This window comes from Canis lupus, chromosome 8 (genome assembly GCF_048164855.1).
Source record: "Canis lupus baileyi chromosome 8, mCanLup2.hap1, whole genome shotgun sequence".
In the NCBI taxonomy this organism is placed as follows: Eukaryota; Metazoa; Chordata; class Mammalia; order Carnivora; family Canidae; genus Canis; species Canis lupus.
In genome coordinates this window covers 63614403-63638163 of record NC_132845.1, presented here as the reverse complement: position 1 = coordinate 63638163, position 23761 = coordinate 63614403, and the positions used below count along the sequence as shown (strand labels likewise).

At 42.5% G+C, this 23761-nt stretch overlaps 1 protein-coding gene across 6 annotated transcripts in view; it reads right to left on the bottom strand.

The window, feature by feature from the left end:
- SDK1 (sidekick cell adhesion molecule 1) overlaps window positions 1-22674 on the bottom strand; it is an 895654-nt gene extending 872980 nt beyond the window's left edge. For 5 of the 6 annotated variants that reach the window (XM_072836824.1, XM_072836827.1, XM_072836826.1 and 2 more), the window contains exon 1: window positions 20864-20987. In XM_072836824.1, the coding sequence (XP_072692925.1) occupies window positions 20864-20972 (109 nt within the window). In that variant the 5' untranslated portion in view covers window positions 20973-20987. Of the gene's footprint in view, window positions 1-20863; window positions 20988-22529 lie in introns of those variants that run through there. The other variant, XM_072836835.1, reaches the window with a different exon arrangement.
- Window positions 22675-23761: the final 1087 nt, after the last annotated feature.

Sequence of the window (23761 nt, the reverse complement as noted above, 5' to 3'; positions counted from 1 at the left end):
TGTAAGGCACTGACAGAAATTGAACAAGACACAAATAAATGGAAAAGTATTCCACGTTCATGGATTGGGAGAATATTGTTAAAATGTCCATACTCCCAAAGAAATCTACAGATTTAATACAATCTTCATCAAAATTCCAATGGCATACTTCTTAGAACTAGGACAAGTAATTCTAAAATTTGTACAAAACCACAAAAGATCCTGAACAGCCAAAGCAATCTTAAGAAAAACAAAGCTGAGGTACTATGCTCCCTGATTTCAAACCATACTACAAAGCTACAGTAATTTTGAAAGTATGATATTGGGGGGGGGGGGGTTGGAAGGGAGCACACAAAGATCAACATAAGAATCTAGAAACAAACCCACACATATATGGACAATTAATCTACCACAAAGGAACCAATAACATACAAGAAAGGATGGACAGTTTTCGTCAATAAATAACGCTGAGAAAATTGGATAGTCACAGGTAAAAAGTGAAACTAGACCATTAACTCAAAATGGATTAAATACATGAAAATAAGACCTGAAACCATAAAACTCCTAGAAGGAAACCTAGGCAGTAACTTCTTGATATCAGTCAGACATCTTTATGGATCTAACTCCAAAGGGAAACGCAAAAATAGATAGGGCTACATCAACCTAAAAAAGCTTCTGTGCAATATAGAAAACCACCATCAAAACAACTAACCCACTGAGAGAAGATACTTGCAAACCGTATCACTGATAAGGAGATACTATCCAAAAAATATAAAGAACTCACACAATTCAACAACAAAAACTACAATTTAAAAAAATAGGCAGAGGACCCGGATAGATATTTTTCCGAAAAAAGAAGATGGTCAACAGGCACATGAAAAGATGCTTGACATAACTAATTATTGGGGAAATGCAATTCAAAATCACAATGAGATATCAACTTAAAACTGTGAGAATCACTATCATCAAAAAGACAAGAAATAAGTGTTGGAGAGGATGTGGAGAAAAGGGGACCAGCAGTGTTGCTGGTGGGAGAATTGGCACAGCCACTATGGAAAACATTATGGAGAATCCTCATGAATAGAACTACAGATGACCCAGCTATTCCAACTCTGGGTATTTATCTCAAGAATACAAAACACTACTTTAAAAATACACAGGGGTCCCTTATGTTTACTGTGGCATTATTTATAATACCAAAATATGGAAACAACCTAAGTGTCCACTGACAGATAAATGAAGAGGGGATATATTTATGCAATGGAATACTACTCAGCCATAGAAGAATGAAATATTGCCATCTACAATAACATGAATGAACTTTGAAGGAATAGTGCTAAACAAAATAAGTCAGAGAAAGACAAATACTATATGATTTCAGTTATATGCAGAATCCAAAAAACCAAATGAACAAAATAAAATCATAGATCCAAAGAACAGACTAGTGGTTACTAGAAGGTAAGGAGGATGAGCTAAATAGATTAAGAAGTCAAGGGTATGGCGATGGATGGAAACTAGACTTCTGGTGATGATTGTTTGTAATGTGTAGTTTCTAATTATAAAGCTATTATACACCTGAAACTCATCTGATTAAAAAAATATAATTAAGTACTTAAGATGTAACATACAATATGATGACTATAGTAAACACTGCTCTATGATATACAGGACAATCATTAAGAGCAAATTCTAAAAGTTCACATTTTGTAAACAGAAAAAACTTGTTTCTTCCTTCTTTGTATTGTATCTATATAAGATGATGGATGTTGGCTGAACCTACTGCAACAGTCATTGCAAATATATGTAAATCAAACCATCATGCTATACATCCTAAATTTATACAGTGATGCATGTCAATTATTTCTCAATTAAAAAAAAAAGGCATGCTTGTTGTTCATGTAAATTGACCATTATACTGATTCAATATCAATCAAGTAAATGCCTTGAGTTCTTCTTGAAGGTTCTGATAGCCACACCTCGATTATAGTCCTGGGTTGAACCCCCAGAGCCAGGGGTGGCAGGACAGGCCATAGCTCACTATCCCGCAGGCTGATGATCACGCAGGAGTCCTTCATCATTACTGCACTCCAAGAAACCTTATGTGCTCTGAAATAAACCCAAATTAAGTGATCAAGGAAAATCAAAGATGATTTTCTAATTCATTTTTACTTTGATTTTGAGGCTTCTAAAAAAAAAAAAAAACTCAAAAAATTACATAGTATAGGGACGCCTGTGTGACTCAACAGTTTAGCATCTGCTTTCAGCCCAGGGCATGATCCTGGAGTTCCAGAATTGAGTCTCACATCAGGCTCCCTGCATGCAGCCTGCTTCTCCCTCTGCCTGTACCTCTCTCTCTCTGTGTCTCATGAATGAATGAATAAAATCTTTTTTAAAAAAAAAATTACATAGTATAATCATTCTTCTGGATCTTTTCTTAAAGACTGAGTTTCAAAAAAAGAGATTTTCTTTTCACATACAATAAATACACTTATAATAGTTTTCATTTCAAGAGCCTTCAGTTAATATGCCCTGAAGTATCTTTAAATTTTGAAACAGTAAGGTATCTCTAAATCCTGTGTTATATTAGCAAAAGTTAAATTTAAGAAAAATACAGAAACTTCCAAGAATTTCATGATCCTCAGTCAGACTCTTCAGGATACATTCAATTTTTATCAAGCACAGGTTTAAAGTAAGACTGCTTAGCCTTAGCCTATATTTTCAAGCCATACTTTCCCTGACAGTATCAACACACCAATTTCTCTAATTCCTGATTATCAAAAACATTTTAAACAATTTTTTTGTCAAGTTAAACATTATGGTTTGGTCTTATTCTATAAGCAGCAAAAAAATGTATGAAACATCTTATTTCCTTTTTTTTTTTTAATTTAACTGGTGGTTTTTAAGATTTTTTTTATTTATTTACTCATGAGAGACACAGAAAGAGAGGCAGAGACACAGGCAGAGGGAGAAGCAGGCTCCATGCTGGGAGCCTGAGGTGGGACTCGATCCCGGGACTCCAGGATCATGCCCTAGGCTTAAGGCAGGCGCTAAACCACTGAGTCACCCCAGGATCCCCTCTTATTTCCTTTCTTAACACAGATGAGTACTGAACAAATTCCATACCTCAAGTAGTAGGACTTATTTTGAGATGGTTGTAACAATTACTCTTTAAAATAGTGCAACTGCTTAGGATATAGAAGATATTTGACTAGAATCTACAAAGACTGTGAGCTGGCACCACAGATTTGATTTCTGATGACTTATTTTAAAGAACCAAAATGGGTCAAAATGTTTCCTCTATCTTTAGGGTCTTCATATACCAACCAAGAGAAAAATCAACCAATATCAAAACTACTTTTTTAAAGAAATAACAGTGATGCTGAAATACACAATTCTGAACTCTCAGCAGTGATTTACAGGAACAGGAGTTCTCATTCTGTATAATGTAAAAACATTTTCAGTTTACTTGTAGCTTTCTCCACAGATTTCAAGGTATTATGTGTAAAATAATAACAAGGGATGTGGGTACAGAAGAAGGCTAAAACTGCAAAGGAGGGCAAACATCTGGAAACTAGAAACAACTGTCTAGAATGTCTCACTCTTTGGGCGTGTATATGCATGTAAGGGGGCTGGGAAGGGAGAGAGGGGAACCTGTATGCCAAGCAGAATCACCTGGAATCTCTTAAACCATCAGAACAGAATGGGAAAAGAGGAAAGGAATCTGGAAGAACTGTTTCAAAAGGGGCAGAAGAATTACGTTTCTGCCACATAATCCTCCCACCACTTCTGGGCAATTCTATGAAGCAAAGAGAAATTGTCTCCCTTTCTCAGAAAGCCTTGGTACACGGTCAAGCCATCACTTCTTTAAATGTTCAAATTTTCAGAAAAGTAAATTGGGGGGAAAAAAGATTATTAAGAGTAAGTTAGATTTAGGCAAATGGAAGAGGAAATCAGATTTTTAATATAGAAAAAACAGTAGCAAAAGTGAAATTCTTGAACAGAACATTACAAATGTATTTTAAGTGCTGCATTTCTATATATTTCCTTCAATGATTACAGTTCTATAGCAAAGAGGCAATTTGAGTCCGCAATAAGCAGACCAGGGACATGCAAGCCATTACCAGGTACCCTGGTTGTGGATAACCAATCCTTGCTCATCACTGTGGCATACAATGACAGACACTCAAAAGGGACAAGAACATTACGATTATCAAACAGTGCAAAGATGCATCACTCAAATAGTGAAAACGTATCAGGGCCAAGAGGCCAAAAACCACTCCACTACAGAGCACAAAAGAAACCTCTAAAATGTAAGCTGGCTTGCTTAGATCACACCAGCTGGTAAGTATAGATGGAATCACACTGTTGTGAATTAATATCTTAAATTCACTAGGTCTAAACCTCCAGATGCTCTTACAGATACTCAACTCCCTTAAAAGGGTCTTACACAAATATTTCTAGGTGCAGCAATCCTGACAGCTTGACAGACCCCTGTCAAGTGAGATCCATGCATCCCCTATGAAAAGGGTGGGGGCATTCCCAGTTAGACTTCTTATACCCTGGGATCCCTGGGTGGCGCAGCGGTTTAGCGCCTGCCTTTGGCCCAGGGCGCGATCCTGGAGACCCGGGATCGAATCCCACGTCGGTCTCCCGGTGCATGGAGCCTGCTTCTCCCTCTGCCTATGTCTCTGCCTCTCTCTCTGTGTGTGACTATCATAGATAAAAAAAAATTAAAAAAAAAAGACTTCTTATACCCTGAAGCAGAACATTAAAATAGCCCAGTAAGGCAGCTCATCTAGTTTATAGACACCGTTATTTTTCTATTTTATACATACCACACGCTGCTTACCATTCCCCATGAGGCCCCACTGCCTCTGACTTTTTGTTATCCTAACAGTTTTTAGCGAACAATGGGGTTGCTGTATCACCACCCTCCCCATGCATTCTCCTCCCTATTGACTGGCCTCCCAGGGCCAGTCCCAGACAGGCCCACACCCTGAAGTGCCTCTGTGGCATCTCAGCCCTACATTGACTACTCTCTGCCAGTTGCCATCTGTATCCAAATCTCAGTTCTATCCCAGCTGAAATCCCAGTCACAAAAAGAATCATTCTGCCTAGTGACTTGAAAAATTTCAATGGCTGACATTAAATTCACTCTGGAGTATCATCAACAGAAATATTCCTTCTCTGTGAAGTTTTATAATAAACCACAACTGATGGTACCTAATGCAATGACAGAGATGACATGATAGGTCAGTAAAGTCATCAATAAGCTAAGAAATCTCAAAAAGTAAAATAGGTAATGTTATTTGATGACAGAAGAGGGAAAGAATACAATGGATTGGAAGATCAATCAAGGTAAATTAAAAGGTCAAGAAATATGTAATACCTTCTGTGTATTTTACTTGAAAAAGGAGAAACATATTAGGGGTTCATCTGATCTGATAAATTAATGAGCACAATAACAGCTATGATTTATTAAGCAAGACACTGTGCTAAATGCTTTACATACATTATCTCTTTTAATCCTTAGAAAAACCTTGTAAAGAGATGCTACCTTTTCATTTTATAAAGAAGCAACTGAAACACAGGTTATGTAACTTGCCCAAGGTCACATACCTCATAAATGGCAGAGCCAGCATTTTAACCCAGCCCTTCAACTCATGACACTATCACATTACAATGCCAGTACACCATAGCCAATGGCTTAAAAGCACATTTTCTACGTATTTAAAAATGAGATATCTACATGTGCTAATGTGAAATGATCTCTAAGATACAGTATTAAGTGAAAAAAAGACAAGTGTGCTGAGGCCAGTCTCCAAGGTAATAGTATGCTACCTTTTGCATAAAGTCAAAGGGCTGGGAGAAAATATATACATGATTGCACATACAAAAAATATCATCGAAAAAATATTCAAACTGGGAACAGTGATGGCCTCAAGCAGAGAGGACCAGAGGACTGAGAATCAGGAAAGAAGAGCCTTTTCACTACATATACTTTGGCATTGTATGAGTTTTTAACCAACTCATGTAACTTTTCACAAGAAATAAGCACTACATAATAAAATACAATATAACTATTAAAAGCTAAAATCCTATAATGAAGGATGGCTTACACCTCTCCTTGCTTACCAAGACTAAATAAAAGACTTATGGACAACAAAGACACACCTCTTTCAGTCATGCACGCTTTCTAGGTGTTTTCACCTATGAAGAGTCCTATTGCTACTGCTCACATCCTAAACATAGACCAAACATGCTGCCAAACATGGAAAGGAGAACATGGGAGAAGAGAGTGCAGGTAAGGACTCTTAGGGAAGAGAGTGCAGGTAAGGTAACCTTAGTGAGACAGCAAAGGAACAAGGAAAGCCACTCAGAAATCTTCAGTAGACAGTCAGGAATGAACAGAGGCAAATGGACCCTGGCAGGCCCAGGGAACACAACTACAGATTAAGCTGAGCTATAGAAATGGGGAAGAAAAATGAAGTCACAGAACCACCTAAAAGCAAGATTAGGAAAAGGAGTTCCCACTCTCCAATTAGCCTCAAAAGTGGAAAGATGAAAACAAAGTCAAAACACAATTTCATTTGTTGAAATTCGATGAATAATATGCCTGCTCGTAATCAACGTATGTTCCTTTGCTTGCCTTAGAGTACTTACTTTTAGAACTTCTATAATTTTATAGTTACATGGTTCAAAATTATTGGCAATGCTTATTATTAAATATCCCCATCCCCATCCTTTAAAAGATATGGGTACCATTTGCTCACAGAAAAGCAGCTGAGTGGCTTAAGAGGAGAATGTACTGAGAAACAGACGAGGAAAAGCAGAACATCTGTACTTAAGGATAGGCAAGAATCAGAGCAGCTCTGGGGCTACAGAGATTCACAGAGCATCATGAAAACAATTGGAGAGATGACACAGAAGAGAAATGGCTAACAGAGGCCCCTGCTGTTTACCAGGACCATTGTCAGAAAATGATACATTTCTATAAGCCAGGTGCCACCCTAAATCTTGCCTGCCACACTACCGCATTCATACCTAACACTCTCTTAATTTATGATGCATCTAATATAAATGCATTAAGTTAATTTATGTAAAATATTTCAAATTAAAATTACTCCTAATCTTTATTTACAATTATATCCTTCAAGTTTTTTGTACATAATACCATAAAAACTTCAATTTATTGAAGTTTGATATTAGAGTTGTTATTGGGAGAATTTGACACCAGTGTCATAAAATAAAGATCAAGCAGCACTAACCAGATATCGATAGTACAAATGTGTTTATCCATCCATCTTTCAAAGTAGTTTTTGCTCTTCCAGGGAGTCTATCATTTAAGATACTGCATGTCTTTTCAAATAAATGAGCAAAATAAGACCCAAAACAATAATTTAAGTAAGTTCCCTCCAACAGAAAAACACACCAAAATCTCAGGTACCCAGTAATGGAATCTCAGCATGAACCATTAAACTACTTTAATACCATACTCCTCCTAAAATCCACTAATACTGCATTATGGTTAATAACTTTCATAATTTTTTTAAAGTTATAAATGCATACTGTTTGAAAATTAGAACATTCAGAAATTTTTCCCATAACACAGAGACACACTTTCCAGACAGGCTGGTCTGTTCATTCACACTTGCTGCATAGATTATAAAACAATTTTCTGTTTCTGACTTAATATTACATCCCCATTACTTTTTAAACCTATTATACTTTTAAGATTTTATATTATGTATTTCAAAAGCAATCTAAGCCCCATTATAGACAGAAAATAGAGAAAAGTAAAACAAAACTCCCATATTTCTACTCACCAAGAGACAGGCTGGTATTAATATTCATATCTCAATGTGCTGCCTCCCAGCCCCTTTCCTGTTTATGCACGTATAAATGCCCCCATATTAGAGAAACTCCCCACCACATGTGCTCAGATCACATGCAGAGGGCAGCACAGTGCCAAGACTAAGAGCAGGAGCTCTGGGGTCAGCCAAATCTGTTCCAATCCCAGGTTCACTACTTATTAAGTGGTGACCTTAACCTATCTGCACCCCAATTTCTCCATCCACAGAATAGAGCTCTAACAAGGCCAGAAAGATACTACATAGAAAGGCGCTATTGCAGTACCCAGTGCAGGAGAAGCACTCAATAAAGACAAGCTATTACACTGTACAAATCATGCTATAATCTCATTTTTCACTTAGCGTATTCTGAACATCTTTCCATGTCAATTAGATCCACTTCTAAAACATACTTAATACCAACACAGTATAGGTAGTTTTTCCTCCTGTGCTGCATCAGTCACTAAAAAAGATGCCAGAAAAATTCAGATCCTCATCATTTTGGTCAGGGTCACCCACTGCTAACACATATAGACAGAGGATACCAACCAAGCCAACCTGTTCCCTGAAATGGTGGAATGAGAGTCAGAACAGGTCAGGACTTCCAATGTTTCCTCCCAAGCTAATTTGGGAGAAATTACAGAAAAAATGAGGTCTGGCTGGGGTTTTGTTATTTTGGCTTGGTTTTGTATTTTTTTTTCCCCAAACGTGCTTATTGTCAATAGTATCTATGATGAAATTCCATTGATTTACCCAAAAACAACTTTTGACTCAAAGAAATTGTGGTTTAAAAAAAAGAAAACTTAAGCTGCATCTGAAGCTAATTAAATACTAAATTATAAATTTTCACTCGCTACATCTCCAACACAGAAGCAACATCACAACTTATGTTTCTCATACCTTTGATTCCACAGAGAACAGCAGTGAGAGATACAAATGACCTCTTTCTACCTATCATATTGTGACACTAGATTTAAGTAATTTTTAAAGACTGGTGGTTTGTTGGTTAAAAACAACCAGCCAATAATATCAAGTTGCCACAAATCACAAATGTCTACATTCTCACCTCTATTAATTCTGATCCACTGAATTTCTTCCTATCTTAACAATGTTCCTCTATATGTATGCTCTTTTTCAAATGTTATTAAAAGTAGTTTATCCTTGTGCATTTAACCTAGCTCCCTGCTAAGTAAGATCCAAGTTCAATTTTTTTCACACATAAGACCACAATTCAGAATGTAAAGGCGGCCATTTTGGAATGTGCTGGCTAAACACAAACATCTTGATGTTTGGTCCTTCTACCTGGCAAAATACGGTCAAAATTCCTCACTCTGGTTGCTCGATTTCTTTCTATCTGAATCTCTGAATTCCCAAGTCCTAATGGGAACCCCCAGACTCTAACATGGCCTACTTGTATCCCTGTATCTTGCTGAAGCTCATCTCCCAGGCTCTAAACCGTTCCTACAGCTAAAGGGCTCTTCACCATCAATTATCCTGTATTTTGTCAGTGTGTCTCCACCTCAATAAGCAATAAGCTCCATGAAGGAAGGAATTGTGTTTTATCATTGTAGCTTTATTGCTTTACAGTGTCTTGTTCCCTCAAAGCCCTCAGTAAGCACTAAATGAACTCTGCTGCCCTCACTCTTATACTAACCTGTCCACTCTACATCAGTAGAAACTGCTAATGCCCACTTTTCTCAAACCACAGGCATATAAAAGAGTAAATCTGAGAAACTGCTTCCTAACACTTCACATTTTGCTATTTTCATCTCACTCCTTCTTCTGGTTTCAATTCCTTTCTTCTTAAAGTACACCTTTTACTAGTTCCTCCAGCTAGAGTGATCTTTGTCTTTATCTAGAAAGACTTTAACTTACTCCTTAATATTACTGTGTATGGACTCAAAAGGCCTGCCAGTCTGGACAACAGTTTTCCTGAGGTTGGTTCTATCTTGTTTCTAGTGTTTCATCTACAATATGTCTAAGTATAAATTTATTTTTATTTAGCCTGCTTGGGGTTCACTGTACTTCTTGGAACTCAGAACTTAGGCCCTGCATTTATTATGGAATTTTTTTAGTCATTATATCTTTAGATAGTGCCTCCCCCCATTTTCCTCTTCCTGGAAGCTTGCGGAAGGCAGTAACAGACGTTCATATTAAAAGTTCATGAGTCTCGGGGATCCCTGGGTAGCTCAGTGGTTTAGCGCCTGCCTTTGGCCCAGGACACGATCCTGGAGTCCCGGAATCAAGTCCCGCATCGGGCTCCCAGCATGGAGCCTGCTTATTCCTCTGCCTGTTGTCTCTGCCTCTATCATAAATAAATAAATCTTAAAAAAAAAAAAAAAAAAGTTCATGAGTCTCAACAACTCATTTTCCATCTTCTCACCCTTCAGTACTTTATTCCAAACAATTTCTTCAGACCTCCTTAAAAATCAGTAGTTTGGGATCACCTGGGTGGCTGAGTCGCTTAAGTCTGCCTTCAGGTCTAATCTCAGGGTCCTGGGATGGAGCCCCACGTTGGGCTCCCAAGTCAGCAGGGTGTCTGTCCGCTTCTCCCTTTCTATCCACTCGTGCTCTCTCAAATAAAATCTTTAAAAAAAAAAAAAATCAGTAATTTGCTCAATTATACTACTCAGCTGTTTTACCTGTCTACTGAATTTATTTTTAAAGACCATAATTTTCATTTCTCTAAGTTCTCTTTGGTCCTGTTCCAAATCTTCTAATCTGTGATGTTCTTTCATTATAGTCTTAATTATAGTCTTATTCCTTGTATCTCTAATAATCTTAACCAAGGAACTCTGTCTTATGTCCTGCAAGTACTTCTTGGAGTACCAATTCTCCAACTTAAAACACCTGTCCACTCTCCTTTATACTGATTCATCTCCTTCTGTAGCTGGCAATTTTTTACTGCAAGTTCACCTTTAGCATGAACTGTTTCTTCACTGAGAGTCCCAGGTTTTTCATTTGCTCTGCAGGACAGTTTCACACTTATTTCTAAGGACTCCACTGGTTTCCATAGTTCCGTACCATGTTTCATGCTAATGTCTCAGCTTAAGGATTAGTTTGCACTGTAAGAAATGTTAAATTTTAACCCACCCTCAATGTGATGTACAGCTTTGGGATTCAGAGGTTTCTCTTTTCACTTCTAATTACATACAATCCCAAGAAAGACACGTTTCTTTCCACTTTCTTGGACCAGGTTTTTCTAGTCTTCTTTTCACAGACGGACATCCTTCTAAGTTTTATGTAGGAAGACCTCAACCCTACCCTCCTTCTTCATGGAGACCTAAGGCCATGTCTCCTATTCCTTCATGACACCTTCAAGACCAAAGCCCTTGGAGGCTGCATCCAGATCTGAGACCAGAGCAGGCCTTGAGCTCCCTATTATAATGTGGGCTTTGAGTTCTCCTTTCACTTCTGGAACCTGGGATTTCCTGGTCTTTCAGACTCAGGAATCCTTTTGTTTGCCCTTAGGGTATTTTGTCCACAGTTTCCATGTGTTAGTAGCAAGGTATGAGTAGAAATCTTCCATTCACCTCTGGTGGCAATGTTGCTAGAAGCCTGTAATAGTCACAGAGTATGAAACTAAAATGATCACTTCAGAAAATTGTGGTGATTACTTACCGTTTTGCCAGATGACAACAGCCAACTTTTTTTCAGCCTTGAGAACAGTTTCCAAATTGGAATAAATATTCCCAAGGCATTTTAAGATCATTTTGTCACTACACACTCCAAATGTCTTGTTTTTTTTTTTTTTTGAGAATTTCAACAGATAATTTCAACAAAGAACACACCTGTAGATTCCATTTTCTCACTACCCATTCATTCTGTAATCAACTTCAATCTGCTTTACAGTCCTAGAACTCTAGTGAAATTATACTCAAAAAGATCAACATTTCCTGCCTAATCAAATCCAGTCTTTTCTTGCTCATCTTAGTCACCTACCCACAGCAATACTACTCCAATTTTGCCACCCCACTATCACCCCAGTCCAAATACTTACTCCAATATTACCACCATTCTCTAACTTACTCCCATCACTCCAATCTCTTCCTCCATCAATTTATAAAGTCATAACCAGGTTAAATCACTATGCTCCAGTCATGTCTACTGTTCACACTCCCCACTCTGCCCTACAGTGGCTCATTAATATCTAGTACTATACGAAAATAGGTGAATGAGGCACGATTCCTGTCCACAAAGGTATAAAGAATAAGACCACCACCTAGCATTGACCAGATGCATGCTATGTACTTGCTAAGGTGCTAAACACCTTACCTGAAACCATATCAAATGATCCTTACAGCAGCTCTATAAAGTAGATGCAATTACTATACTTACTTCAAGGATGAGAAAAAGTGGTAAAAGATGACTAAGCAGCCAACTTTGGAAGCACCACTAGCAAATGGCTGAGTAGGTTTTATTTTAAGCCAATATCATTCTCTTAAACAATAGGCTATAACTTCTCCACAAATATTTACAGCAAAAGCCCAGATCTCACCTCTGACAGAAAAGCATCTATTTAATACCTTCTTAACACCTGTTTGGATACCTCATAAATACCTCGCATTAACATATCAAGAACCACAATCAGGACCCTACAGCCCAAACTGAAGTAGTCCAATCTCAGCAAATGATTGCACTAACCAACTAGTCATGCAATTCAGAAACCTCATCACCCATGACATATTCTCATTCACCTTCCATATCCAACCTATTACCTTACCAAGTCCTGTCGTTTTGGGTTTTTTGTTTTGGTTTGGTTTTTTGGGGGTTTTTTTTGCCTCCTAAATCGGTCTCTACAACATCTACCTCTGTCTCTCTCCAACACTACCCAATATAGCCCAAGCAAACACGTTCTCCAACCTCAGCTGCTGAGATAGCCTAACTTATGTATCATTCTGGTTTTTCCAAATCTACTCTCAGTTTTGCAACCAAAATGCTTTTTTTTCCTTTTTGAGATTATACTTTTAAAATATTAATTTAACCATTTCACAGATTTTAGACTCAGGACCAAAGTTATAAATCAATCTTTTATTTAAGATTCTGAAGCATTAGAAATGCAAAGATTGACGATAGCTGAATTTGAGTCCCAACAGTAAAGCCAATTTTCACTAACAGTCAAGAATGACACCAACACAGGAACAGAAAGAAGCAAATTGAGAGAGGATGACAGGACAATACCTGAGAGGTTTTGAACACTTGGCTCTAGTTATTCCTAAGGTGGAGCTGAATCCTAAATTTGCAAAGTTTCAGGGTATTCTTGTTACACTGTGATACCCTAGGATGTCTCCAATGAAATCCTTTTTTTTCTTAAGTAGTTCAGACTGAGTTTCTACCTTCTAGCCAAGAATCTTAGTTAAGAAAAAGGAAAGAAAAAAACCTTGAAAGAGCCATGAAGACAGACTTAGAAAAAGGGGACATGCCTACAAGGCAAAATAAAACAAATTCTACATAAAATAAAAATACCTTTGGCCAGAAAATATATAAATATGTTCAATGTTTGTAAACTCATGTATCTCATTTAAAAGGTGTTAAATAAAATACTGTAGGTTAAGAACCATGTTTTCTTTTATGTTCTGCAATTGTCACAGTTACTATAAAGCTAACTACTGAACAAAAACATTAGAAGTAAAAGCATAACTATACAGTAATATAAATCATAAAGTTGCATATTTGGAAATCTACTCCCTCCAGGAACAGTTTATACATGTGTTTGTGTAAAGGAATTGTCTTATTCTAGTAACATTTTACTACTATTCTATTTGCTGGTTGTTATTTGCATTGTCAGGTATAAACTCACCCTGCTCATGGCCAAATATTTTATGTATTACGTAAGTATACTGAAAAGTAGTGTAACCATGGAAGGAAAAAAAGTTAGCTGTGATAACTACAGATTATATCCTCTATAAACACTTTTTCTATTGCCATCTGGTGGTTCATGTATTAAATCAACACTGACACTCATTGTATAGAAGGGCTTTGGTCCACAAAATAAAAATTTCCTATCCTTTTTCCACCACATGTAACACCTAGGGAGAAGGCAAATAGAACCGACCTTTGCTTTGAAAATAGGCCCTCTTTGATGAGTAAACCACAGATATACAAAATAAATTAAAGATCACACTAAAAAACCCACAGAAACTATACTTCTGGAGATGATCATTCTTATCTAAGTAGGTTATAAGCTATGAAACCCTTTCTTACCCGAAATCTAGCTTTTTCCTAACTAGTCTTCTATTTGGATTGCTAAAATTCCCTCCCCAATTACTCTTAGTAAAGGCAACTACTGGGGCACCTGGGTGGTTAAGCACCCATCTCTTGATTTTGGCTCAGGTCATAATCTCAGGGTCATGAGCTAGAGCCCCATGTAGGGCTCCTCACTGGATGAGGAGCCTCTGTTTAAGATTCTCCCTCTACTTCTTCCTCTGACCCTCCACCATCACCCATGTGCTCTATAAATAAATATGTATATACATATATACATACATAATGGCAACTCTTCTTGGCATAGCCAAGCCCTTGGTTACCTCCCTATATTTTTTTTTTCTTGGAAAGATCGTTCATCTTTGTAAAATCAAGCTTACATATCTGACAGCTTCCAAACTTGCATGATAAGAAATCATGTCTAGAATACAGAGGAGAGTTCTGAAAGGGAAAAGTGGTAACAGAACAGTGCACCAAAGGTTAATTTTGTCCGTGTAATATGTGCCCACAAGTCTAGTCTATTCTCTACAGCCCATATCTCCAAAGGTTGGCCTTATCAGTTAAAATATATATATATATACACTTAGCAAAGCCAAAAACAGTGCATGGGCTATAGTCTTATCCTATGTTCAACATACTAATCTGCTCAGCAAATTAAAAGATTTACTTGACTGACACATATTGTCAAGAAATTGGATTATTTGATAGCTGTTATCTTCAGTAGACACTGTATATCAATAGAGTGCCAGCTAAGGCTGTTAGAGTGAAAAATAGTTTTTATGTTAATTTGGAGACCCTTTTGATTTACTCAAGTCCCTAAGGAATGCAATTAACTAACATAACATTAGGTTGAGCACAGAAACATCAACAAACACCATCTACCAATCTCTTTAAATTACTGACGGTCACTGTCCTAGAAACATAAACATTCTCATATCCATCACTATTTCATATCTTTTTAAATTTCTCTCTGTATTAATTACCTCCAGTAGATTTCAATTGCTCTTGCCCTTTCTTCTTAAAGCCATTTAAATAAGTAAGCATTTCATATTTTTAAGGAAATTTATTTCTCCAAACTGCAGGCTTACACTGATAAATTATGGCACTAATTCATTTCACAGAACCTAAAGTTTTGAACATGAACCATTTTCAGGCTAGAGTAAATACATCATGTGCTAGACGGCAGAAATACTATATTGCATCTTAGTTGTCTTTGATACTATAAACACCCTGGAAAAAGTAAAATGAAGAGAATTAGGTTCGAAGAGCTAAGGCACATGGAGTTCCAGAATCCCCAGATAGCAGACACACTTACAAAGTCTGGTAAAGGGCAGAAAGGATATGACAACATACAGAAGATCAAAGAAGCAGAGCAGGGATGCCTGGGTGGCTCAGCGGTTGAGTGTCTGCCTTTTGCTTGGGGCCTGATCCCAGGGTCCCAGGATGGAGTTCCACATTGGGCTTCTTGTGAGGAGCCTGCTTCTCCCTCTGCCTATGTCTCTGCCTCTCTGTGTCTCTCTCATGAATAAATAAAGTCTTAAAAAAAATAAAAAATAAAAAGCAGAGAACCATTTTGAAGATCTAGTCTAACCCCCTCCTTTCACAGGTGAGAAAACAGACCCAAAAAGGCCAACAGACTTACTCATATTGCAAGTTAGAGTGAAATAAAAACCAGGTCTACTGACACTCAGCCCATCGCCTTTTCCACTCACCACATCCAGGTTTCCAGCAAAACTTTACAAAAATATTCTCATTCCCACAAAAGATTGTAGGGACAGGGGGAAAGCTAAAGCTTTAGAGATGCCTGTCAAGGGATCCCTGGGTGGCTCAGCGGTTTAGCACCTGCCTTTGACCCAGGGTGTGATCCTGGAGTCCCGGGATGGAGTCCCACATCGGGTTCCCTGCATGGAGCCTGCTTCTCCCTCTGCCTATGTCTCTACCTCTCTCTCTCTCTCTGTCTCTCATGAAAAAATAAAATCTTAAAAAAGAGAGAGAGAGAGAGAGAGAGAGATGCCTGTCAAGAGGCCAGACCACCTGAATACTAGAATAGCAAATCTAAGTAACTAAGGTTTCCTAAAGAAGTGCTCCCATAACATCATTTATTCATTCTTAAATTTGGATATAGCAAGAATAGTGTTAATACAATGAATCTCTAAGACTAACATATTTCTCCAAAACTGGTCTCAGATCCAGGATCAAGTGGCAAGTAAGTATCTGTCCAACTCTGACAGACTTCTGCATTTCAGAGATTCACTGAAACCTTAAGACTAATTTCTATGTGCTAGTACAAAAGGATGGCAGAAGGTGCCATATTCTCTGTCCCAGTTGACCAAATATATTGGTCTATCAGGATCAGGGGCACAAATGTTTATGCCCTTTTTATTAAAAGATCTACAAATATTTTTAAAGATGTAAAATTAAAAAAAAACATTTTATAACTAGGTTCTCAGATAACTATAATACAAAAAAACTATGCAAATGAAAATGCTGTTACATTAGGCAGAAATGTATCATCACTTAGTAAGAATATTTGACCAAATAAAATTTAAACATCTTCAATTTTTAAGAAATAATTCTACTTTAACTCCCCTTTATAATATACTTTTCAACCTGATTTTTATTCCCTACCCTCAGCTTTACTCACCTTGCATGGATTTGGACTTCAAGAGTCTACTCTTAAAACTATAGCTTTTAGAGATACCTGGCTGGCTCAGTTGGAAGAGCATGCAACTCTTGATCTTGAGGTTGTTAGTTCAAGCCCCATGCTGGGTATAAAGATTATTTAAGATTAAAAATCTTAAAAAAAAAAAAAAACTATAGCTTTTATTACTTGTAGAAATTTAAGCTGTGACCTAGTCAAAATCCAGTTTCTCTGTCTTCCTACTCACTCTGAGTCTGTTCCTTTCTGTGGAGTCAGTCAACCAACATAACTCGTCTCTGATCTAGGGGACACCAAGAAGAGGGCTCCAAGTCCGTATTTCAGAACAAAAAAAAAATGCAAGGATTCTGAAGAGTGGAAATAATATAAAGGCAACTGGTAGGTAGAATTTAACATCTTACTTGATTCCACTTAATTACGCATCTAACTGGTCAGAGTTCCACTTTGACCTCAATATTTATGGGCACAGGAAACTTCCTAGTAAGGTATAATCCCAGTATGTAGCTAAACTGAATCAGGGTAAGGTAAAAGGCGCGCTAACAGAAATTCTGTGCCTCACAAACCCCACCTCTTTATTTGCATATAAAGGACTTGAATGCAGCTAAAAGAATTTTCCAACTGTTCCTCAAAGAAATGGCTGGTACCCTCCCAGCGGTCAATTCTGGGGCGTTCAAATCTGCCAACAAACTGCCACAACCTATTCTCAGTTGGAATTTGAAAATTACAGTATGAAAAAAAAAATTCCTTTGTGAAGAAAAACTCCAAAATGGCAACAGTCATTTTACTATGGGAGAGAGGTGGGTATATGGAAGGGGTTATGCATATTTCCTCTTTTCTATCTTCTGAATTATCTAATGGGATTTAACAATGACAAGCATAAGTAAAGTAACCTGAAATTTGAGGTCCAGTAACAATATTCAGAAAACATCAACCACCATGTTTCCTTAGTATTGATCTGCTTGCTCTCCCTTCCCATAGAAAACTCCAGATTACATGGAAGGCACCACAGCCTAGAGGTTATGAACAGACTGTGGATCAAGCAGCTTGCTTCCCATTTTGGCTCCATCACTACTAGTCTCAGGACCTCAAGCCAACTAGTTAACATCTCAGTGCCTCAGTTTCCCCAAAGGTAAAATGAGTACAAAATGCTACCTACCTCTCAGGGGTTGTTGTGAAGAGTAAATGAGCCTACTTATAAAGCACTTAGTGCTTGGCACATAAGAAGGGCTCAATAAAGGTTAGCTACAGGTGGCTATACATAAGGCTGCATAGAGAGTGATAATTGCTTATTACTGGATTTACAAGACAGTTACCAACCAAGTGGCCAGTTGCCATCTGTTAAACATGCAGTGGTCTAATAAAATTTAATCAGTGAGTATCTGAGCATGCACTTAGTGTAGCACTCTGTATGAAGATTCTCCAGTGAAACAGGTAGTCTGGAACTCAAGTTCCAGATCAAACTCAAACAATGAAGTTGAGAGAGAAAGGGGGTCTAAAAAGAACAGGAGAAACCAAAAGCTTCTGAGGTAATGAAAGCATAAAGCCCCCAAAAGAAGCTAGATTTGCAGCAAACCCAATTAGCACAGTTTTGTGACTTCAGCAAATCAGGGACAGGGAAGCCTAATTAGTAGACTTTACCTAAGCCTGGGAATTGGCCTGAGAAAAGTAGTCCAGGTAAGCATCTAGACCACATGGAGTCAGACTAATGATGACACAGAACTGAGTGGAATTATGGAACTGGCCAACGCAAGGAGAAAACCGGAGCACAAGATCCAAGCATCACCTGTGGAGCTTTTTTAAATGCACAAATTCATGCTCCAGAGATTCTCCAGGTCAAAGACAGAGCCCAGATGATTGTATTTTTAAATATCACTGGTGATTCTGATGCATACCCCACACTAAAACAAAGTAGGAGCACAACAGTAGAATAAATAGAATAAGTGATTAAAAGCTGATTAGGTTAGAGAAAAACTTCAAAGTTTGAGATCATGAACATGGAACAAGTTTCAGTAAAAGGTTCAAAGTGTATAAAGGTCACTGGAATTTGCGGGGTACTAGGATACTACAGAACCACAAGGCCAGCAACAAGGTTAAAAGAGAATTTGCATCATGTAATCTCATTTAAGGGTGAGAGCAATGGGTCTCAATCTTGACTGCACATTAGGATAACCTGAGATTTTATTTTATTTTGTTAGATTTTATTTATTTGTTCATGACACCCCTGGCCGAGGGCGGCACTAAACCGCTGGACCACCTGGGCTGCCCAGGATCACCTGAGTTTTTAAATCTGATGCCCAGGTCAAATCTCAAACTGTAGGAAAGAGATCCAGGCTCCAGTATGGTTTAAAGCTCCCGTGACTCCCCAAATTGGAGAAACATGGAGCTAGAAAGGTTCCAGGAAAACACCAGGTGACCAGAATGAGGAAAAACATAAGGCAATCTAGCGCAGTGCTCTCCAACCCCGTGTTTATCAAAATCACTTGGAAAGCAAGCTATGGTTCTACAGGATCACCAAATTCCCCAGGTAATTCTGATACATACCAAAGTTCGAGAACCATCACTCTAAACAACTGGAGATGACTCCAAAGGAGAAACTGAGAACTATGAACCCCAGGGCAATAACCGAGAAGGGCATTTCTACCTCATTCAGCCTGATGAATATAAACTTTTAACACACGAAGCTATAATGAACACAGGAGTCTATATACTAGACGTTACCAGAATCAATAAGCCTATCAAAGGTCTAGCAGTAAAACTAAGGCATCAGAGACTAAACATATGATACTTATGACCCAGCCATCCTTCACCTCAGAAGACATCCTTCTAAAACACTCAGGTCTGGGACTCCTGGCTGGTTCAGCCCGTGGAGCAGACAACTCTTGACCTCAGAGTCAGGAGTTCAAGCCCCATATTGGGTGTGGAGCCTACTTAAACTCACTCAGGTCTGGATCCTTGGTGGACAATATAAAGAAGGCATGCATTGCCACCTACCTTTCAGAATTAAAGACTTAAATCTTTAGGAATCTAGAAGTGTTATAAGCACACCAATCAGCAGAGTATAACTCCAAAATTCTCATAACCGTACAGAAAGAAACCTCAAGACATTATAGTTATATTTGGCAGATCTGAACCTGGTATTTCACATAACAGCCAATTATGCAACTACATGTAAGTTTTACTAGTCAGTGTTGCACTTTTCTCCCAAACTATCAAGAGCAAGCCTAACCACATGAAACACCATTAGAAAAAAAACAGAGAAATTAGGAAATGCTTTACCTAGTTACACAGTAATATGGTCCTTATGACCAGTTCCAGCTTCCTGTTAAGTATTCCATTTAGAATGTTACATTTTATCTGATAAGATTCAAGAAAATATATTCCCTTGCATATGACCAACTCATCATCCCATCAGAAATCTCTATAGCAGCACCAGAATTTTCATTTTCAAGATACATGAGCTTTTGTCAAATGGTGACATCTCCCCAGTAATATGAATTTTCAATATGATATAAAAAATGATGGATATATTACACATTTCACAGAGCACAGAGAACAGAAGCCTGTCAATGAATTTAAAATTTGTGACAACCCATTTGAAATTTTACACTAAAAGACCTGTACACTTTCATAAACCATATAAATGTAAAACAGGTACCAATGTTTTCCCTTGCAACAAGGAATAAAATATTCCTAACAAAGTTTAACTGTCGCCTTAGTGCATTTTAATTATGTATTTTCATTAGCATTACAGCTGTAAAAATGGGACACATTTTTCAGTCTTAAGAGTGCAACTGATGACTTGAAATTCTTGTACTATACTTCAAACCCCCAAATTTCCCCACCACAATCATTTGAACTTGTGCACAAATCTTCAAATAAATGTACAGGGCTTACTGCAAAGTGCAAGTCACTGTTTAAAAAAAGGGGGGAAAAAAGGAAAACAGTAATAAACACCATTTCTATTTTAAAAGTCAGCCCTAAGTGATGTAGATTTCTTCATCCTAACCTGGCTGGCTTCTCTAGCAATCTACAGATCCCATTTTACAAAATGACTTAATAAACGCTTTTCTACCCAAGTCAGTTATTAGGCAAAAAGCGCGCGCGCGGGCGCACACACACACACACACAGAGACACGAGTGAAATGAAAATTTTCCTAGCTATGGAGTTTACCAGAAACATGGCAATTTGTTTTCACGCGGCAACACACGAAAGCTGGTGCCAGGAGAGCCCCGGGGAGGGGTCGGGGAGGCCGACGATTTAGATACCCTGAGGTCAGCATCCACAGGAGAACCGTGCGTGAGTTGCTCCACCAGCCGGGGACGGTTGTGAGTTCACGCCTCGTAGACCTGAGTGCATCCCAACTGTTACACGTCCCTCCGGTGGACACCGCGCACAGCTAATTTAAGTTTAGGGCGCTGGTGGCCGGCACTGCGAGCTCCTACCCGGGGCGGCGGCGTTCCGCGGACGCCGCTAAGGGACACCGAGGCCACCAGCAGCAGGGGTACGCGCCCCCCCCCCCCCGCGTTACACACCTCCCGGGAAGGACGCGCCTAGGGACCCGCGGTTCGGCCCTCGCCTCCCAGCGTTACCCTCTACAGAAGAGCCAACCTGGGCGGAAACGGAGGTTCACGGCCAGAGGGTCTCTAACAGCACCTGGACTGAGGGGCAAGCTCCCCCGGCGGCCGGTCCTCGGCGCCGCGGGCTGCGCTGCCCCTTGGAGGCCCCCCTGCGCCCTCGCCGGGAGCCCAGGAGGGGGACAAAGCGGCGGGCACTCGAAGTTTTGCTCCCGGCTGTCTACAACACACACACCCGCCCCCTCCTCAGCCTCCCCCCCTCAGCCTGTCCTCCTCAGGCCCCCTCCTCGGCCTCCCCTCCTCATCCCCTCCTGTCTTCTTCAGCCTCTCCTCCTCAGCCTCCCCCCTCAGCCTCCCCCCTCAGCCTGTCCTCCTCAGCCTCCCCCCCTCAGTCCCCCTCCTCAGCCTCTCCTCAGCCTCCCCCCTCCACCTGTCCTCCTCAGCCTCCCCTCCTCAGCCATCCCCGTCAGTCTGTCCTCCTCAGCCTCCCCCCCAGTCCCCCTCCTCAGCCTCCCCCTCCACCTGTCCTCCTCAGCCTCTCCTCAACCTCCCCCCTCCACCTGTCCTCCTCAGCCTCCCCCCCTCGGTCCCCCTCCTCAGCCTCCCCCCTCCACCTGTCCTCCTCAGCCTCCCCTCCTCAGCCATCCCCGTCAGTCTGTCCTCCTCAGCCTCCCCCCCAGTCCCCCTCCTCAGCCTCCCCCTCCACCTGTCCTCCTCAGCCTCTCCTCAACCTCCCCCCTCCACCTGTCCTCCTCAGCCTCCCCCCCCAGTCCCCCTTCCTCAGCCTGTCCTCAGCCTCTCCTCAGCCTCCCCCCCCTCAGCCTCCCCTCCTCAGCCATCCCCCTCAGTCTGTCCTCCTCAGCCTCCCCCCCTCGGTCCCCCTCCTCAGCCTCCCCCCTCCACCTGTCCTCCTCAGCCTCCCCTCCTCATCCTGTCCTCAGCCTCCCCTCCTCAGCCTCCCCCCTCAGCCTCCCGCCGCGACCGTGCGGGGTCGGGACCCGGGCAGGACCCGACGCGCGCCGCGCCCCAGAGGTCCCGCGGAGACGCCGGCCGGCTGGCTGCGCGCCCGCGGGGGACGCCGGGCTCCGACGAGCGGCGGGGGCCCCGCTGCTCCGCTCCCGCCGGCGCCCGACCCCGCAGGGCGCGTCTGCCGGCCCCTGCGTCAAGCCAGCCTCCCGCCCCGCGGCCCCGACGGCTCGGGCTCGCCCCGGCCCCGCGCCCGGACCCCGCGCCCGGACCCCGCGCCCCGACCCCGCGCCTACCTTGAGCCAGCGCCCGGAGCAAGTGCAGCTGCAGCGCCAGGAGCGCCCACCATCCGCGCCGCCGGCCCGCGCTCAACTTTGTCGCCGGCCGCCCGCCGCGCTCCCCCGCGTCCCGGCCGGGGCTCTCGGGCGCCGCGCGGGCTCCCCGGGGCCGCCGCCGCCGCCGCTGCTCGGGGCCGGGCGAGGACCCCCGCGGCCGCCCCGGGCCCGCCGCGCCGCCGCCGCCGCCGCCGCCGCCGCCGCCCCGGGCCATGCTGAGGAGGAGCCGCCGCCGCCGCCGCCGCCGCCGCCGCCCGCGCCCGGCCTCGGGCCCCGCGAGCGGGACGGGCGGGCGGTGGCCGCCGGCCGAGCGGCAAGGTGCGGGGGCCGCGGGCGGCGGAGGGGCGCGGCGAAGTTGTCAGCGGGAGAAATTCCCGTCACGCTGCCCCCAGCGCCCCCGCCGCTGGGGCACCCCTGCCGCCGAGTCTCCGGGAGGGTCCGGCGGGCGCTGAGGAGGAGACGCCGCCGCCGCCGCCCCCGCCCGGCGCTGAGGAGAAAGTGCGCCCGCCCGCGCGCCGGCGCTCGCCCTCCGCCGCCGCCGCGCCCCATTCACAGCCCGGCCGCACGCGCCGCCCGCCCGCGCCCGCCGCCGCCGCTGATTGGCCGCGGGGAGGCGGCTCGCGGGCCTCGCGCCCCGCCCCCACGCCCTCGCCTGTTTTCAAACTCGCCGCGCCCGCCCGCCTGGAATTTCGCGCCGGGCCGCCGGCTCGCCTCTGCGGCTTCCCGCGCCGGCTGCGCCCCCTAGGGACGCGCGGCGCGCACTGCAGGCCGGCGCGGTCCCGGCACGCGCTGGGCGCACGGCTCGGGCGGGGGCTGCGCGGGCTGCGGGGGCGGGGGCGGGGGCGGGGGCGGCCTCGCCCTGCGCGGGGCGTGCGGGGCGCAGGTGGGCTGGCGGCGCCGTGCGGCGGGCGGGAGCAGGTGGGCGCGCCCCTCCCGGCGCCCCTTCCCCGGGGCCCGCCCGCCCGCCCGGGCGGGGGCAGTGGGGGCTCGGGTGGTTACGCGCCAAGTTACTGTGGCTGCAGACGGGAAACACGCGCGGCCCGGGGTTCAGCTCTTAGCCACAAAAGGCACCGCGGGGTGTAGACCCGCCGCCTGTTGCCAGCAGTGGACGCCGGCTTCCGAGAGGCGTCCAAGGTCATGCGTGGCCTGCGGGGCCCACAGCGCCGGCCGCTCCCCGCACAGAGCAGGCAGGG